The 20311-nt window shown below is 44.6% G+C and overlaps 1 protein-coding gene and 1 pseudogene across 1 annotated transcript in view; both read right to left on the reverse strand.

The window, feature by feature from the left end:
• Positions 1-915: 915 nt before the first annotated feature.
• LOC142259063 (uncharacterized) overlaps positions 916-20311 on the reverse strand; it is a gene marked incomplete at its 3' end in the record, with an annotated part of 29978 nt that continues 10582 nt past the window's right edge. The window contains exons 2-8 of the mRNA XM_075331587.1: positions 13757-13906; positions 13448-13627; positions 13243-13366; positions 13046-13159; positions 3607-3960; positions 2735-3525; positions 916-939 (exon numbers count right to left, since the gene is read on the reverse strand). Of these exons, the coding sequence (XP_075187702.1) occupies positions 916-939; positions 2735-3525; positions 3607-3960; positions 13046-13159; positions 13243-13366; positions 13448-13627; positions 13757-13834 (1665 nt within the window). The remainder of the gene's footprint in view (positions 940-2734; positions 3526-3606; positions 3961-13045; positions 13160-13242; positions 13367-13447; positions 13628-13756; positions 13907-20311) is intronic.
• On the reverse strand, positions 5289-12336 carry LOC142259070 (hydroxyacyl-coenzyme A dehydrogenase, mitochondrial pseudogene; annotated as a pseudogene).

Consider the following 20311-nt stretch of genomic DNA (forward strand, 5'->3'; position numbering starts at 1 on the left):
CCCTGCGAGCAGGGTTCCAGCTCCTACCAGGTCCAGACCAACGTCTGTCACCTATTAGTCTCAAGGAGCCGTGCTCCTAACCTCTCCTCTCGAGAGTCACTCCACAACTGAACTGCTCCTGACACTGCTGATCCCCCCTTAACCAACCCCCCAAGTGGGCGACCCTATTCCACTCAGGCCGTCCACTGGTGTGTCTGGTGGGTGTGGTGCAGAGTGTTCCTAAGATTTTGATTAGCTTGTTCTTGGCAACACCAAAGGTTAGGGATCGGTAACCAAGGAGGTGGATACTGCACAGAAGGGCAGATTGCACAGTACCCGGTGACGTCCTGATAGGCCTGGGCATCACATTCCCCCTTGGTTAAGCGTAGCTCATCCCCGACCTACAGGACATCAGAGGTTTATTTTTTTTTTTTCAATTGGAAGAAAAAAGGGTAAAACATTTACTTACAAATACATCCCACATTAGGAAGGCTGGTTACTTAAATGTTACTAAACTTTATTAAGAGTTCATCTCCCAACGGTGGAACGCTACCAGTTTCAGTAGTAGCGGGGACTCAACCTGCTCTGTTGCAGCCCCTTCCTGCGACAGTCCAGTCCCAATGTCCCGGATCCCAATAACCCGCCACCCAAACAACCTGACCTCTGGATACCTATCCACGGGTCCATGACCAGGTTAAGGTCCCAGGTCTTGTGTTAGATGACTCTGGTTGGCACAGGAGGTGCAACTATGTACAATACACAAGTTCGTGTTGATCACGCCAGTCCTGTGAAAATGGTCCATTTTTACTATGTTTGTTATATATATATATAACAAAGTCCATGTACCGGGTGTATACACTGTAAAGAATCTGGTTGCAAATTAGGTAACTTCTGCATTAATTTAAACCCTGATTGACTATGCACTTATTCACTAACCTTTTCCATATGGAAAATAACAAACTGTGAAAAACAATAAACGAAAATACCAATACCTAACAGTTCTATGGCATCGTTAAACCACTGGTATTTTTCAACATTCTTAAACTACCGGGTCCCGTAGCCACGCCTCTTTACGGCCACGTACTACCAAGCTCTAAGCACGAGACACTGCTCTCTCAAATAATCCAGCACGGTCACATATTTTTTTAAGGTTTTACTGAACTGGTTAAGAAGGATGCTTCAGAGCTGGGGTCGTAGAGCTCACTCTTTCACTGTGAGAGTGATCGCTGAGGGTTGTGGGATCTCACAACCTGGAAGTTCCTTTTGGGGGACATTAGGGACACTTTTGGCACTGCATTATATTTAAAAAATTCACTAATCTGTGGCTCTTCACTGTTTTAGTAAATAATAAAAGCAGCCACAGATTTGTTATAAGCACTATTTAAGGGGAAAGTCATCAAACACATTGCACTAGAAACTGGGGGATATTACCCCTGTAACAGTGTCAGCAGCAGATCCCCCATAACAGTGCGTCATGACAACATTTTTGCTTCAATCGTTTTCCCTATTTTTCTCCTTCAAAACCTAGGTATGTCTTATGGTCCGAAAAATACGATGAGTTTAAAAAGAGAGAGATTTTTTCTTTCCCTCACCAATTCTTACTTGAGCAATTGTAGCTGATTTTTGGATAAACCCTTTGAATTATAGTACATCATGATGGCTTCTCCCATGTGACTCATCTGACAACAGGACCTGATTAATGATACAAAAAACATTTGGCAAATTCTGAAAACAAGAGAGGCTGCTCCGCTCTGGTGGTTTTCTGATTGTCGGCAAGACTTGATTTACCAGTTACACATTTCAATTATTGCAGCTTCTTCACATGTTTAACAAGATGTGATTTCTGACAATAACATTTTCCACATTCACAACATAAAAATGGTGTATTTTGTGTGATTTTTTTTTCATGGTAAACAAGACCTGATTTCCTAGTAAAACATTTACCACATTCTGGGCATGAAAATGGCTTCTCCACTCTGTGACATCTTTGATGAACAACAAGGTGTGATTTCTGAATAAAACATTTCCCACACTCTGAACATGAAAATGGCTTCTCCCCTGTGTGATTTTTCTGATGTCTAACAAGGTTTGATTTCCGAATAAAACATTTCCCACACTCTGAACATGAAAATGGCTTCTCCCCTGTGTGTTTTTTCTGATGTTCAACAAGCTGAAATTTCCGAATAAAACATTTCCCACACTCTGAACATGAAAATGGCTTCTCCACTGTGTGTTTTTTCTGATGTCCAACAAGTTGTGATTTCTGAATAAAACATTTCCCACACTCTGAACATGAAAATGGCTTCTCCCCTGTGTGAGATCTTTGATGCCAAACAAAATCTGATTTCCGAATAAAACATTTCCCACACTCTGAACATGAAAATGGCTTCTCCCCTGTGTGTTTTTTCTGATGTCTTACAAGGTCTGATTTCTGAATAAAACATTTCCCACAGTCTGAACATGAAAATGGCTTCTCCCCTGTGTGATTTTTCTGATGTCCAACAAGGTGTGATTTCCGAATAAAACATTTCCCACACTCTGAACATGAAAATGGCTTCTCCCCTGTGTGTTTTTTCTGATGTCTTACAAGGTCTGATTTCTGAATAAAACATTTCCCACAGTCTGAACATGAAAATGGCTTCTCCCCTGTGTGATTTTTCTGATGTCTAACAAGGTTTGATTTCCGAATAAAACATTTCCCACACTCTGAACATGAAAATGGCTTCTCCCCTGTGTGTTTTTTCTGATGTTCAACAAGCTGAAATTTCCGAATAAAACATTTCCCACACTCTGAACATGAAAATGGCTTCTCCCCTGTGTGATTTTTCTGATGTCCAACAAGGTGTGATTTCCGAATAAAACATTTCCCACACTCTGAACATGAAAATGGCTTCTCCCCTGTGTGATTTTTCTGATGTCTAACAAGGTTTGATTTCCGAATAAAACATTTCCCACACTCTGAACATGAAAATGGCTTCTCCCCTGTGTGTTTTTTCTGATGTTCAACAAGCTGAAATTTCCGAATAAAACATTTCCCACACTCTGAACATGAAAATGGCTTCTCCCCTGTGTGTTTTTTCTGATGTACAACAAGGTGTGATTTCCGAATAAAACATTTCCCACACTCTGAACATGAAAATGGCTTCTCCCCTGTGTGTTTTTTCTGATGTCCAACAAGGTGTGATTTCTGAATAAAACATTTCCCACACTCTGAACATGAAAATGGCTTCTCCCCTGTGTGTTTTTTCTGATGTCTAACAAGGTCTGATTTCTGAATAAAACATTTCCCACACTCTGAACATGAAAATGGCTTCTCCCCTGTGTGAGATCTTTGATGGAAAATAAGATCTGATTTCCAACTAAAACATTTCCCACATTCTGAACATGAAAATGGCTTCTCCCCTGTGTGTTTTTTCTGATGTCTAACAAGGTGTGATTTCTGAATAAAACATTTCCCACACTCTGAACATGAAAATGGCTTCTCCCCTGTGTGTTTTTTCTGATGTCTAACAAGGTGTGATTTCTGAATAAAACATTTCCCACAGTCTGAACATGAAAATGGCTTCTCCCCTGTGTGAGATCTCTGATGCCAAACAAGATCTGATTTCCAAATAAAACATTTCCCACATTTTGAACATGAAAATAGCTTCTCCCCTGTGTGAATTTTTTGATGTCTAACAAGGTGTGATTTACAAATAAAACATTTCCCACACGCTGAACATGAAAATGGTTTCTCCCTTGTAGGAGCTGTCTCATGTTCCACATCCTTTCTGTAACTTTTATTTTGATTACAATTCTGTGATAATTCGTAATTTTGGACTTGTTTGAAAAGATCAGATGATAAAGCTTTCCAATGAAGGACTGGAGGTATATCTGGGACAGCAGCATGCTCTTCATATGTATTATGTGTGATAGTTTGATCATCTGTTTTAAATTTTGAAGATATTAGATGTCCATCTGAACTCCTGATACAGTCATCGGCTATAAATAAACACAATGTTATTATTTTTTAATCATATAATTTCGAAAGTAGATTTAGTTTTTTAACCATAACATCAGAAATTAAATTAGGAAACAAATTATTCTGAATTTGTTTTTCAATTTCCAGATCTAAGAGTTACATCTTCGTTCTCTGGAATGTGCTACAGTAAATAATCTGATTGATTGTTGCAATGTGACTGTAGGATAATGAGGGACAGGGGGCTCCTATACTATCCCTCATGCTAGGAGACCTTAGCTATCCCTAACCTCTGGATTACCCCTGAACGTGGAAGAAGGGGTAGGAGTAGGATGGAAATACAGATTAAGACAGACGGTAAAACCAAATTTCAGACACACCGCAAACTCACAGAAATAAACAGTGAGATACTAAGGAGAAAAGCAAGAGCAGGAAGGCAGAAATAACAAGGGTTAACACCACAACTGCTCACAGCAATAATGCACAACAACCACTAGTTTATATCACAACACCTCACCACACTTGTATAGGTAAATTATAGCTGGCGTTAATGGAATAGTCCAGCCAGCATATACAGAAGGGGAGCGAAAGATACTGGCTCCCCTACAGCATGTAATCAAAGACATTAACAAGGAGCCCAGCAAAGAATAACTCTTGCTAGTTTTACTAAGTATGTGGTTCAACACCTGCGTCTCACTGCATTGCTCACAGACATCAGAGAAGTTAGCAGAGTGCCAGAATCTGTAATTTCCACAGATCCTGATACCGCCATGACAGTTGGCGATGGCTGCAACCGTCTGGTTGTGACATTGATCCACAACATAGACAATTTCAAAAAGGTTTTTTTTCGAAGAAGACAGATGCCAAATATTTAATGGGTTTGTCCGGGAGTGTAACATTGATGGCCTATCCTTAGGCTTTGTAACCAAAGCAGGTAGCAGGGTCTGTGCAGATAAACATTAGGTCTCCAATTCATCAAGACCGGCGATGTACAATGAAAATTGATGTCAGGGACTGGCGTAAGATTTCTGGCATAGGGAACGCCGCAGTTTGTTATGAATTAGAGAAGCGGTGGCATCACACCCTTCTTCTGGCCTAGCTCTGCCCAATTTGGCAAAGCTGGTTAAAATTGGCGTGAAACCTCCAAAAGTTGCACAATTTATTTTTTGTACATTCATTTATTATTGACTGTAGAATGGCTATGACGTATCAATGTTTGGAATCAGCGGTACAAAAGGATGTTGATGAAATAGAGAATCATGACTGTAAGGCACTAGAGTGTTAATAAGTGCTGAGAAAACCGTGCAATGTAAAACCAACAACGGTCATCGTAATCAAAGAAAACATGAGACTATAACAATATAACTCTACAGTGCAGCCAGGCCAACCATCTGTCCTTATAAAATCCTTCTCTGGTCTTCTTTCCAAGCTTATTGAGCAATTCACTGGAGGTAAAAAAGGGGTTTTCTGGTTCCATCTGGTACCAACCATCAATGATGTATTTATGTATTTACTATTGTCAAGACCAACATAATCCAAAAGCTCAAAAGGACCCATTGGGTAACGGGCCCCCAATTTCATTGCAAAATCCATGTCTTCCTTGGATGCATGACCTCTTTCATGAAGATGCACAAATTCCATTAGGTATGGTACCAAAAGACGGTTAACAATGAAGCCTGGGTTGTGTTTACATGACACAGGCGTCTTTCCCAGTGCTTTACTGAAGTCTATGAGAGAGTGACAAGTTGTTTGGCTAGTCATTGTTGTCTTTAATCAAATATTTATTTTTCATTAAATATACAAAGCCAATGTCAAATTTTCAGCAATAATAAACATAACTACAAACTTTCCATTCCCAACAACCCCTCCCCCCTCAGCGTACATATTACCCACATCTATATAAAAGATTTCACATTTGTGCCTTTCAGTGACATATATTGGAATGTGTAGAACCAGGTATCCCTGCTCAAAGACCAACATCTCCCAGCCCTAATATTTATCCATACTGCAACCACGGATTCCACAGTCTATCAAAAAGTGCAAGTTGTTTCCTTTTCCCATATATACTTCTCTCCATCCAAGCAATATGATTAAGATATGCGATAAATTCCCCTCAAGTCGGTGGGTCCCCCTGCATCCAATGTTTGGCAATTACTTTCCTGGCCGCATACAGCAATCTGGCTATCACTATTTTAAAAATGTTGTCTACTCTGATTTCCTCCACATAACCTAGGAGACATACCAAAGGTTGTTTGGGAAGTTTGCATCTATAAGCTCCTTCTATTTTGTTAAGAACAGTTATCCAGAAAGACGTCAACCTGGGGCAAGTCCACATCATATGGAAGATGCCGGCATCGTCTCCATTGCATCTAGGGCAGTCAGAGTTACTCCTCAGTCCCATTTTACACATAATTAGTGGGGATCTATACGCCCTATTCACCACATACAGATGGGACAATCTTGCTGGTTCACTTATTGATAATTTCGGTATGTACTCCAGGACACTTTCCCACACCTCATCAGTGATCCCGTCTATCTCTACCTCCCATTTAGTTCTAGTTCTTACTGGGTGGTTAAGCAAATATGTATGCAATAGATCCCTATATATAGTTGATATGATTCCTCTTGTGGGCACACTACTACACACATATTTCAATACTAAGTCGGCCTGAACCAGCAATGATTGTTTAACCCTCTGAGCCGCTACTGCATGTGCCATTCGTTTATAGTGGTAACACCCGGATGGAGATATCACAAATTCATCTTGTATTTGTGTAAACAGCTTCTAATGTCTCTGGTCTAGAATTTGCCACATATACCATATACCTTTACGTGCCCATTCCTTAATTTTGCCTATCTTATATATCTCAGAGCAGTTATCATTTTCCCACACCGGAGTGAATTCAGTTATTGCCGTAACCCCCCTCATCTGCTTGATCTTTCTCCAAATTCTGTTCATCAAATTAAGTGTAGGGTTTGTTTTCCCTTGTCTCCCAAATGATCCGTCCTCCAATCCTAACACCAATGGTCGTCGATGTAAAACATGCCCCAACAATCTAGATGCTGGATCCACCGCCACTAAATTCGCCCATCCCCTGAAATGTTTACTCTGAGCTGCCAGATAATATATTCCTGGATTGGGTAACGCTAACCCTCCCTCGTCCTTTGGTCTCTGCAACCTTTCAAGTTTGAGTCTGGCTTGTTTGTTCTTTTATATTAGAGCACGGAACATAGAATCAATCTCCTTAAAGTGACTCTGAGGGATACAGATAGGAGTATTGTGTATCACGTAGAATATCATGGGCATATTACCATTTTAATAAGGTTAATCCGTCCTATTACTGATAAATAAAGCTTATTCCAAGCAGTTATCTTACTACGCAGTTGGTTCAGAAAAGGGACTAGATTAATAGTGATGTAATTCCCAATTGGTAAGGATACCTGTATGCCCAGATATCTAAACTGGTCCACAACCCACAATCTGTTAACCTCATCACCCTAGGTAGACCCGTCTATTCCCGCGTCCACCTGGAAAAGGTTTGATTTGGTCCAATTTATAGACCGTCCAAAGATCCTTCCGAACCGTTCGATCACCTGCATGGCATGGCTCAATGATGCCCCTGGGTCTGCGAATAATAACAGAATGTTGTCTGCATAGAGGGCTATCTTTTCTTCTAGAGGGCCATATACAAATCCCTTTATGTCTCTGTTCTGCCGTATAGCAGCCGCCAGTGGTTCCCCCGCTAGAGCAAAAAGGAGAGGCGAGAGCGGGCAACCCTGACGAGTACCCCTTTGTAAGTCCACTGTGTGTGACAACATTCCATTAATTCTCACTTTAGCCACTGGTCTAGCATATAACAGCTGTATCCAAGATGTAAAGTTAGGGCCAAATTCCATATGTCTTAGCGCTTCCCATAGATACCCCCATTCCACACTGTCAAATGCCTTATGGGCATCTAACGAAGCTATCACCCTCTGTCCTGGATTGTCCACCGGTAGCTGCATGTTAAGGTATAATCCTCGTATATTTTTCGCCGTAGATCTACTAGGCATGACACCCGACTGATCTGGGTGAATTCGAGCAGATATCACTTCGGTTAATCGATTAGAGAGTACTTTGGCCAAAATTTTAACATCAGTCGTTAAAAGTGAAATGGGCCGGTATGACTCGGGGAGTTTTGGATCCTTATCCTCTTTAAGTATTACTGTTATTATCGCCTCCCTCATAGACGCTGGCAGTGTCCCCCGCTCTCTTGCCTCCTCCAAAACATTCAACAAATTGGGTAAGAGTATTTCTTCCAGAGATTTGTACACCTCCACCGGCAATCCATCCACCCCTGGGGCTTTTTCATTTGCCATGCCATGCAAAGCTCTCTCCATCTCCTCAAGTGTAATTTGGGCCTCCAGACTGTGTCTCTCTGTCTATGCTATTTTGGGTAATGTCATTGTATCTAAGAAAATCTCTAGGTTCTGCTGTATCGACCCCCCTCTAGTGGAGTACAATTCCTCATAAAAGGCTGCGAACGTGTCCAAAATATCTTTCCCCTCCGTGACCAAATCTCCCGCTGTGGTGCGAATGCAGTGTACAAAGGATGGTTTTCTCTGGGCTGCCGTCACCACCGACAACAGGTGTCCCACCTTTTCTCCCTCCGCATAGACGTTCTCTCTGAAAAGCCTGTTTCCTGCTGCTTTCTTCAATAGCACTTTATTAACTTCTTCCTGAGCTGCTTTTAGCTTTTGCCTATACTCTGGTGTGGGCTGTGCTACCATCTCTGCTTCTGCTCCCTTCAAAGCCTCTAAGCAATCAATTTCCCCTTGTCTACTACGAGACTTACACTGGCAAACGTCTCTAAATAAAAGGCCTCTAAGGTATGCCTTCATGGCGTTCCAAACTACCAAAGGATCCGCACTACCTCTATTTAAGGCCCTGTCAAACACACACACACACACACACAGATAAACCTTTGGCAGATCTGTGGTTGCAGTGAAATCATGGCCATATTGTTCCATTTGTACACAGCCACAAACCTGGCACTGATTGTCCACAATTTCACTGCAACCACAGATTTATCTGTGTGTGTGACAGGGCCTTAAGGGTAAAATATTCCAGCATCTCACTAGATATACCGTCCATGTCAATACAATTTAACCAAACCGGGTGTAACTTCCATTCTCTTGTTAGCCTCTCCCCCACTCCTCGTTTTTTAATAGATATCAGGATTGGACTATGATCCGATATTACTCTAGTCAAATATTCAACATGCGCAATCCCAGAATCCATCAGATCATTTCCCAAGGCCAGGTCTATACGTGAAAGCGTACCAAGGGTCGCGGAGTGACAGGAAAACCAGGTCACCCCTAAATTTCTTATCCTCCAAACGTCTACCAACCCCAATTCTTGGATAAAGGTACCAAACCCTGTCGCTCCATCACTTCGCGTCTCCCGTGATTTTTTGCTCCTGTCCCAATATGCATCTATGACATTATTAAAGTCACCGACCAACAAGAATGGCAAATTCCCCCATTTAGCCAAGCGCTCTCTCACCTCTCTAATTTTGGCACTAGTGTAAGGCAGCGGAACATATATAGCAGTAATGCATAGTAATTGTCCATACAACTTACAGATCACCATTACATATTGTCCCTCTGTGTCTATCCATGTCTCCACTTCTTCATATTGGGCGGATCTATGAACCAACATAGAGACCCCGCTAGCATAGGTAGAGAAAGTAAAATGATATGCCTTTTGCACCCATCGTTTGTTCAGTACATTCGTCGTTTCACTTGTCAAATGCATCTCCAATAAACACATTACTGATGGTCTCTGGTCTAGCATATATTTTATCATTGCATCTCTTCTACCTCTATCTGACAGTCCCCTTACATTCCAACATAATACTTTAATCTCCTCTCCCATATTGAATCACAGGTTATCTTTGTACAGGCATTTTGTCCCTCTGTACGCTGAGTCTTTCCCTTCCCTAGCCCTTCCCTAGCCCTCCCCAACTAAACTCCTCCACCTCCGATTTACATCTTTAACTCCCTTATGGGGAATGAGGTCTATCTGTCCTAGACCGGTCAACCTCTCTCCTCTTTTTCTCCCATACCAAACCTGTCTCATCCTAGTGAGCAGAACCCCCTAACTCACCTCCCGCCTTAACCATATTCGTTTTCATTTGCAAATTTCATATAATGTAAACAGTTAACCTGAAAATTTGAAAACTTAAATATTTATCAATCGCCGCTGAACGGCCATAAGAAAAAAGAATTATTATCGACCTCCTGTCATTGTCCAGCTTATTGTTAGTGAATTCCGCTGTCTCATCTAACACTCAGGAACAGGAGCAGGAGATCAACAATGATAACCCGGTAGAAAAAAAAAAAACAAAAAAAAAGGAGGTACTGTCTCTACAACAAAGATGGGCCTATGAAGTTTCCTCCTCTTCTAGTGTATGCAATTGCTTATGAATAACCAGTCTTGAATCCCAGGAAAATCACGAGATTGCAATATCGCTCGTAGCTAGCTTCTATCCTTCTCCTGTTGCTTGCGGGCTTCCTTGCATTGATGTCTATCCACTTCATGACTTCTTCCGGATCAAGAAAGAAGTGAACCTTCTCCAGTGCTACTACTCGGAGTTTTGCTGGGAAAATCATGGAGTATTTAACCTCCAGCTCTCGGAGTCGTCTCTTTACCCTTGTGAATTGCATTCTTTGTTTCAGTACAGAGTAGTCAGGGTATATAGCTACTGGGTGTCCATCTATTGTCAGGGTCTCCATATCCCGTGTCTTGCGTAGAATAATATTCCGGTCTCTGTAGTTAAGAAGCTTCGCCAGCATCATACGAGGTCCCTTGCCAGGTAGCTGCGGTTGCATTGGAACCCTGTATGCCCTTTCAATAGCGTATAGCTATAATCTTCTCTTTAAGTCACATTTCTATGAAGTCAGTAGGATTTCTTCCCTCAGCTCTTTCTGGGATGCCCACCAGTCTTATATTGTTCCTCCTGGAACGGTTCTCCAAGTCGTCTGTTTTTGTGGCCATCTCAGATATCTGCTTCTGGAATTTTCTCTCTGCTTTTTGTAGTGCAACTATGTGATCCTCAGCTGTCCCCACTCTTTCTTCCACAGCACTGGTTCTCATATCAGCTTTCTTCTGATCTTTTTTGAGAGTAGCTATATCTCCCTTTATTCCCAGCACCTGCTGGGTTAAAGTTGTGAGGGCCTGTTTGCAGAAGGAGACCACCTGAAATACATCCTTAATAGTGGGGTTCTTCTGTATTTCATCTGCTGCCTGCTGCTCTCCTGAATCCTCATCCTGTTTATCTTCCCCTGATTCTCCCCTTGCTCCTTCAGCCTCCTCCGGGTCTTCCTCCTCCTCCCGTTTTCTTCCACCATCTTACCAGGCTCCCCCAGAGGTTCCTCCGATTGCCTTGCATACTGTGCCAGCTTTGCAGCCGCTTCCATGCGGCGCTGGCAGGCTACGTTTGCCTTCCTGGCTCCTCTCTGACCTCGGTGCCATCTTGTAAGCCAGGCACTTTCCCGGCTCCCACTTCCTTCTGCCGCCGCTTGGTCATCTCGCTGATTCAGGAGCTGGAACTTCTTCTGCTGGGAGTCGGGTCCTTCCCTTGTCCTCCGGTGCCACTATACCCGTCGGCCATGCGGTGGTTCCGGCGGTGTCACGGTGAGTCAGCGGGAGAGTGTCTCCTCGCGTGCGCTCACATCCCGGTCCAGGCTCCGCCCCCCAGTCATTGGTGTCTTAATGACCTCCACCAGCTTCATCATTGGATTAAAGAAATGCAGCCCTCCGAACTGATCCTGCCTAGTTGTGGAGTTGGCTATGTCAGCTATGAGGAAGTGTTGCTGGCAAATATGGTGTGTTCTGGTGCAAATTTGTCCAGTGTCTTCATTAGTGCATTTTTCACTTCCATGTTTTCTATTATGACTTCTACCACCAGATCATTGCTGTGCACCACGGCTGCTGGGTCTGTGCTTGTGCTGAAGTATCAGAGGGTTTTGCTGATGAATTGTGAATCAGCCTCAGGCTTGTCCGCAAACATCTTCTTAGTGACCATTTTCAAGCTGTCTTCAATACTTTTGGCAAACTTTTTCAAGATGTCATCAGTCTGGTCCACAAAAACAACAGTGTGTCTGTTTGCTGCAGCTACCTGCGCTATCCCGGCACCCATCAGGCCTCCTCTGATCACAGTCACGTGCTTGATAGTCAGCTTGTTCGCAGTGGCGCCGGAGGCCATACATTTTGCTATGAATTACCAGTAAGAGGAGGCCATGTCTGCTTGTACTGCTGGGAGCTGAAGGACATGCGAGTGAGGTCACCACAGTGCACTGTGATGATTTAGTCGCACAATCTTTTTTCACAACTCTGTGTTGCATAAAAAATTGATTGAAAAGTGATTTCTGTCAGAATTCTGGCATAATTGCTTTGAAGAAAAAAGGTCTAGGTGTCAAATCTCCTTTTGTAGGTGTCTCCAATCCTTCCAGGGTAGTTTCCCAGTAGTTCACATTCTCTAAAGCAATAATTTTATTAGATATTTTTTGTTAGTTTACAAATTTGGTATTTAAGTGTGCGGCTGTAACTCTTTGTTTCTATTATTCAGACACACACACACACACACACACACACACACACACACACACACACACACACACACACACACACACACACCAGCCTGTCTGCTCTTCAGCTTTAGACTCATGCCAGCCTGTGTCCTGGTCAGTTCTTTTAGACTCCTAGATTTAAAAGACCTTTGGATACATCATGTCACATGACTTCATAAAAGGTCCTTAAGCAATCAACCTTAGAATACAACTGATGGGGATCCTAAGAAACTGGGGTTCCTGAGAAATTGCACAGTTTGACTCCTCCCAACGCTGGCCCTGACTATAACTAGGGCTTATTTTTAGGGAAACAGGGTGTTCATGAACCCTCTGCAGGTCTTTGAGTTGCCTTCATAACAACATAGAGAAGGGACTAGAAACAAACAGCAGAAGAAGCAGAAGCAAAGAAAATACAGCTGAAAAAAAACAGAGCAGAAAGCCTAAAAATGTAAACACAAAATTAGTGCAGAGAGTACATAAGTAGATATCTCTTACTGGATAGAGCTGGAGGAAACACATCCTGAGGAACATCGGGATCTTCTTGTTTACAGTCCTGTGGGAGAAGAGGACGGGAACCTCTCTCTGGTGTTGTCCTCTTACTGGATAGACCTGGAGGAGACACATACAGGGACTGAATTCATTCCTTACATACAGATAATTATAGGCCGTGTGTATTTAGTCCTGTCAATTACCTGGTGATGTGAGGGGCTGGGAATCCTCCATCATGCCGTCCTTGTACAGATCTTTGTGTCCTTCTAAATACTCCCACTCCTCCATGGAGAAATAGACGGTGACGTCCTGACACCTTATAGGAACCTGACACATACAATGATACCGTCACCCCCGATCCCTTCATAGCGTTACTGTATAATGTCCCAGCATTCCCAGCAGTGTCACCTCTCCAGTCAGCAGCTCAATCATCTTGTAGGTGAGTTCTAGGATCTTCTGGTTATTGATGTCCTCATGTATCAGGGGGTGAGGTGGAGGCCACGTGATTGGGCTCAGGGGTCTTCCCCATCCCTCAGACACAGGGGCCTGACAGCGCTCACTAGAGGTCTTCTTCACTACTGTGTAATCCTGGTTATGGAGAGACACAGTAATAAATCTCACTACAGACATTTCCAGAGTCCTCACCTCTCAAGTTCTGTCCATCTGTTATTCCCATAGATAAGAATGATGTAATGTGACGTCATCAGAATCTCTCACCTCTCTAGTAAGCCGGAAGAGGATCTCTAGGGTGAGGTGTAATATCCTCTGCGCCATCTTGTCCCTGTCCACATCCATCCTTGATGGTTCAATTAGGAGAATTCTCTTATATAGAAGATCTCCACTGAGAGGATCTGATATTGTAGGGAACTAAATGGGGAGAAGATGACGATGTAACACAGGGCCAGATTAAGGTTGGTGGGGGCCCCTGGGCAGAAAGTTTGGTGGGGGCCCAATAATGTTAACATTTTTAGCCATAACAGTAGAGCACGAACTGTAGCATTAAGATATAAATACAGCACCTCAGTCTTACATTCCCCCTTCTCAGCATACTGTGCCCTCCATACTGTGCCCTCACACTGGCCACCATGCTGCCCCTTCTCTATACTGCCTACCTCCTTCACTATATAGTTACTATACTATACCTCTGTCTCACATTCCCCCCTCCTCAGCATACTGTGCCCTCCATACTGTGCCCTCACACTGGCCACCATGCTGCCCCTTCTCTATACTGCCTACCTCCTTCACTATATAGTTACTATACTATACCTCTGTCTCACATTCCCCCCTCCTCAGCATACTGTGCCCTCCATACTGTGCCCTCACACTGGCCACCATGCTGCCCCTTCTCTATACTGCCTACCTCCTTCACTATATAGTCACTATACTATACCTCTGTCTCACATTCCCACTCCTCAGCATACTGTGCCCTCACACTAGCCACCATGCTGCCCCTTCTCTATACTGCCTGTCTCCTTCACGATCCAGTCACTATACTGCACCTCAGTCTTGCATTCCCCTCCTCAGCATACTGTGTCCTCCATACTGTGCCCTCACACTGGCCACCATACGGCCCCTTCTCTACACTGCACCTCAGTCTCACATTCCCCCTCCTCAGCATACTGTGTCCTCACACTGGCCACTATGCTGCCCCTTCTCTATACTGCCTACCTGCTTCATTATCCAGTCACTATACTGTACCTCCGTCTCACTTTCCCCCTTCTCAGCATACTGTGTCCTCCATACTGTGCCCTCACACTGGCCACCATATTGCTCCTTCTCTATACTGCCTACCTCCTTCACCATCCAGTCACTATACTGTACCTCCGTCTCACATTCCCACTCCTCAGCATACTGTACCCTCACACTGGCCACCATACTGCCCCTTCTGTACACTGCACCTCAGTCTCTCATTCCCCCTCTTCAGCATACTGTGCCCTCCATACTGTGCTCTCACTTCTCTATACTGCCTATATCCTTCACTATCCAGTCACTGCACTGTACCTCCATCTCACATTCTCCCTCCTCAGCATACTGTACCCTCACACTGGCCACCATGCTGCCCCTACTCTATACTGCCTATATCCTTCACTATCCAGTCACTGTACTGTACCTCATCTCACATTCTCCCTCCTCAGCATACTGTACCCTCACACTGGCCACCATGCTGCCCCTTCTCTATACTGCCTACCTCCTTCACTATCCAGTCACTACATGATACCTCCATCTCACATTCCCCCTCCTCAGCATACTGTGCCCTCCATACTGTGACCTCACACTGGCCACCATGCTGCCCCTTCTCTTTACTGCTTATTCCCCCCCACTATCCAGTCTCTATACTATGCCCCTCACACTTTTCTTTCCCAATACTGTCCACTTACAATTTTCTCCCACCATACTGCTGCCTCACACTTTCCAATGGTGCCCCCCTGATTGCTGTGCAGGGGCAAATATGCCGCATGCCCCCCAAAGGTACGCCCCTGTACAGTGTACAGGAGAATACATGACTGGTACACGCAGGGCCGGCTCCAGGTTTTTGTAGGCCCTGGGCGAAAGAGTCTCAGTGGGCCCCATCCACACATAGACATGCACAGATACATACACATACAGGCATACGTACACATATATATTTAAAGAGAAATTCACAAAAACACATATAAACAGACATAAATCTAGACACAGTCATATACACTGACATACATAGATACACATCATACATGCACACACAGACAAATTTTTAAATTTTTATATATATTTCTCATATTGGGAAGCCGGCAACAGTCTCATTTACCTCCCCGCTTGTCTCCATCCAGCTCCGCCTGGGCATGTGTCTGTGCCACGCTGATTGGTGGCAGTCACTAACAGACATGGCCGCACATAGAGCACACTAACACTGTATATACATTACAAGAGAGGCTGGGGACATACACATTACTGGAGGGCATACATATTACTGAGGAAAGGGGTATATATCAATGGGGGGCATACAGCTCTAGAGGGGGGCAGTGGCTCTGAGGTGGGGGGGACAAACAGCTCTGAGGTGGGGGGTGACATGCAGCTCTGGGGGTATACAGTTCTGGGGTGGAGGGGGACATACAACTCTGGGGGAATAGTAGTATGCAGCCCCCATATTCCTCCATATAGTGTTATGAAGCTCCCATAGTCCTCCATATAGTATTATGCAGCCCCCATGTAGCACTATGTAGCCCCCATATTGCATTATGCAGCCCCCATATGGCACTATGCAGCCCCCATATGGCACTATGCAGCCCCCATATGGCACTATGCAGCCCCCATATGGCACTATGCAGCCCCCATATTACATTAAGCAGTGCCCATATAGTACAATGCAGACCTATATAGCAGTAGGAACCTTCATGTCGTATACAGCCCCCATATAGCACAATGCAGACCCATATAGCATTAGGCACCCTCATGTAGTACACAGCCCCTATATAGCACAGTGCAGAGCCAGATAGCATTAGGCATCCTCACACAGTACACAGCCCCTATACAGCACAGAGCAGACCAGATAATATTAAGCACCTTCACATAGTACACAGCCCCTATATAGCACAGTGCAGAGACAGATAGTATTAGGCATCCTCATGTAGTATACAGCCCCTATATAGCACAGTGCAGAGCTAGATAGCATTAGTCACCCTCATATAGTATACAGCCAGTATATAGCACAGTGCAGACCCAGATAGTATTAGGCATCCTCACATAGTATACAGCCAGTATATAGCACAGTACAGACCCAGATAGTGTTAGGCATCCTCACATAGTACCAGGTTTACTGTGATACAGACACCAGATGTTATACAATATACATATTATTATACACCATCTGATGTGTGTACACAGTATATCACACTGCTCTGTACACTGTATGTGGTATACCATGTACACAGTATATCACACTGCTCTGTACACTGTATGTGGTATACCAAGTACACAGTATATCACACTGCTCTGTACACTGGATGTGGTATACCATGTACACAGTATATCACACTGCTCTATACACTGGATGTGGTATACCATGTACACAGATATACAATGTCCTGCACTGATCACACCTGGGCCTACAGCACCTCACATATCCTATATGTAATATGGGCCATATAGTGTAATGTGTGCTGCAGGCTCAGATGTGATGTTTGTGCTGGAGCTCAGTGTGAGTTATTGCAGGGGAGGGATGAGGCTGATGACCCGGCACTGACAGCCCGACCTGATCTGCAGCAGTTCACACTCCTGCAATAACTCACACTGATCCCGGGCAGAGCTGCTGCTGACACTATGGAATCCCGTCCTGCTCCCTCCTCACTGCAACCTCTTGCCCGGCACCATGATGGATGACGTCACACTCACCATCATTCACTGAGTCCTCTGCTCTGGTCCTCCCACAAGCTCCTCTATGGCACGAAGAAGCAGCAGCAGGCGCGCGGTGACATCATCCTTGCAGACGCAGCCCACACAGCGTGCAGTGGGCGTGTCTGCAGCACAGTGACGGCCGGGATTGAAAATCTTTAAAGGTACAGTGCAGTCCTCAACACTGCGGCGTTAATAAAATGGTGGCCGCACTGATAGTGGTGGCGGCCCCCTCAGAAGCTCTTGTGGTGGGGGCCCCAGGGCTGGAGCCCCGCCTATAATCCGTCCCTGATGTGACATCATAAAGAATCCTGTACAGTATTATAATTACAGGAGACTTTATATCTGATCACTGGCCGCAGAAATAACGCTAACATATATGGCATGAAGGAGGTGTGCCGCCCCTGCAGTGGATCGAACTGCTCGGATCTAGGGGTTGGTGATTACTCGTGGCTCGCGGGTCTCCTGACCCGGGGGCCGGGCCACACTCAAATGTGAAAGGGGGATATTTACAGGGCATTAGTATAGTTTATGATGCCACCCATGGTGTACGGTAATTGGGAGTACCACCGCTGCCGTTGGGAGTACCCGGGTGATGGAATGGGGCAGCAAGGTGACGTTGCCCTCCATGGGTAGGGGGGGGTAGGCCCTGGGACTCTGGATAGTGGTTATGGGGGTGCAGTGCGGGGGTCAGTCGGGTACTCATTCAGCAATGAAGCTGATGCTGACAACAGGGTAAACCAAGACTCTGACTGCCGTTGCCTCTCGAGGGGAGCATGTCCGGGTCCCGTCCCCTGCAGCACTGCCTGGTGGTCCGTGACCTGGCTCCTGGCACAAATTTAGAGTGTCCCTTGTGGCCCGGTAGCTTGGCGCTTGCCGGGCCCCACTCCCCACTGTGGCTAAGTGAGGGAGCCTGCTCTCAGGGGCTCACGCTTTGGATTTTAGTGGGCTGCTTACTAGGAAAGCCCTATGTCCCTCGTTGCGCTAGTAACCCCGATCTCTGAGCTGGGTGGGAACAGTCCATAAAGGCCCAGTTCTCCTCAGGTTAATTGCCGGGTTGCCTGACGCTTCTCCTCGACCTAGGGTCCGTGTACCTCGCCGTGCCTTCGGTCCCGGACCGGTGATAAGACCAGGCTGCTGGCCGTCCTCCTCGATGGGTTCTAGGCACCTAGCCTTAATCCCCTGCGACCGAGGGTCCTACTCCTCTAGGTCCAGACCACCGTCTGCGACCCAGTCTGCTTCTTCCCTGGGAGCCCCAACTCCCAGCTTCCTCAGAGGTCCTTACAGCTCGAGGGTTACTACTCGACTGAACTGACACCTCCCTGCTTGACCCCTAGGTGGGCTGCCCTATTCCTGCTTAAGCAGTCCACTGGTGTGCCTGACAGGTGTGGTGCAAGATGTATGTAGGATTTGTGAATGCTGGTGGAGGCAGTACTGCAGGTTAGGTTCCCAGAACCATGGGGGTTGAATACTGCACGGGAGGGCAGTTTGTGCAGTACCCTGTGACGACCTGAATAGTCCAGGGCGTTACAAAGACAGTTCCTGGTTTTGGGCTGCAGAAACTGAAATGAAGATTCTTGATCCAATAATATTAAGAAGCAGCTTTTACTTTACATGTATGGCTCGTGACACTTTTATAATATTCATCTGTTTGCTTGTTTTTGTTTTTTTTTTGTATGTTTGCAGGTTTTTAGCTTTCCAGATTTTTTTGTCTGATTTTTAAATTGCAATTTTTTTTTAAATATTTCCAAACTTTCTGCATAATAATGACACTGAAAAAGACGTGGGTGTGTGGGTGGACGAGAAAACCAACCAGTGCCAGGAAGCTGATGCCAAGGCAGATAACATAATAGGATGCAATGAACAAGTCACTAGTGCGGCCACACTTACAATATTCTGTACAATTTTGGCTCCAGTGAATGAAGAGGACACAACTGAATTAGATCGGGTGCAGAGAAGAGCGACCATTAGGCCATGTGCGCACGTAGGTGCGTTCTGCACCGCAGCGTAAAGTCACTGCTTGTGCGATTCAGAACGCAGCTGAAAAGCTGCATTCTGAAAGTTTGGTGTCTGCAGAATTCCTGCAGAATTTGTGTGTTCTGGATGCTGCCTCTCCCATAGACAGAGTGGAGAAAGCATCCAGAACGCACAAAACAATTGACATGTTACTTTTTAGAATGCAGCGTTTTGACAGCATGCAAATCACTGCGTTCTAAAAAGCAATGTGCGGATGGAATTTGCACAATCTACATAGATTGTGCAGGACGCATGCTTTTACGCTGCAGTGCAGAACACAGCGTAAAAGCATGTATTTACGCAACGTGCGCACATGTCCTTAAAGGAATGGAAGGTCTGCAATAGGAGGACAGGTTAGCAAGCCTGGGGTTATTCATTCTGGAAACACAAAGGCTACAGGACGATTTTATTACAATGTACAAGTATATCAGGGGCATTACTGAGATATTTCTAATGAGCTTTTTATAACTGAGGCCTGCAATGATGACAAGGACGTTCAGTCATAATCACAGATGGTGATTCTCTACTGTAAGAGCAGTGAGAATATGGAACTCTCTGACACATGATGTGATAAATGTTGATAGACTACAAAAATTCAAGGTGGGCTTGGATGCCTTCCGTAAAAAGTATATTATTGCAGGTTATCAAGACTAGATTTTGTGATGGGACATTGATCCAGGGAACTAGTCTGATATTTTTAGTCATGAAGGAATTATGCCCCTTGTAAAGGTATTCACACCCCCGGAATGTTTCCACTTATTTTAGCGTAATACCCACAAATGTAAATGCATTTTATTGTGATTTTATGTGATACAGTATACCAGCATTAAGTAACAAGTATTTGTGAAGTATAAAGGAAATGATAGATGTTTTTCTAAATATTTA

This window comes from Anomaloglossus baeobatrachus, assembly GCF_048569485.1.
Source record: "Anomaloglossus baeobatrachus isolate aAnoBae1 chromosome 5 unlocalized genomic scaffold, aAnoBae1.hap1 SUPER_5_unloc_24, whole genome shotgun sequence".
Taxonomy (NCBI): domain Eukaryota; kingdom Metazoa; phylum Chordata; class Amphibia; order Anura; family Aromobatidae; genus Anomaloglossus; species Anomaloglossus baeobatrachus.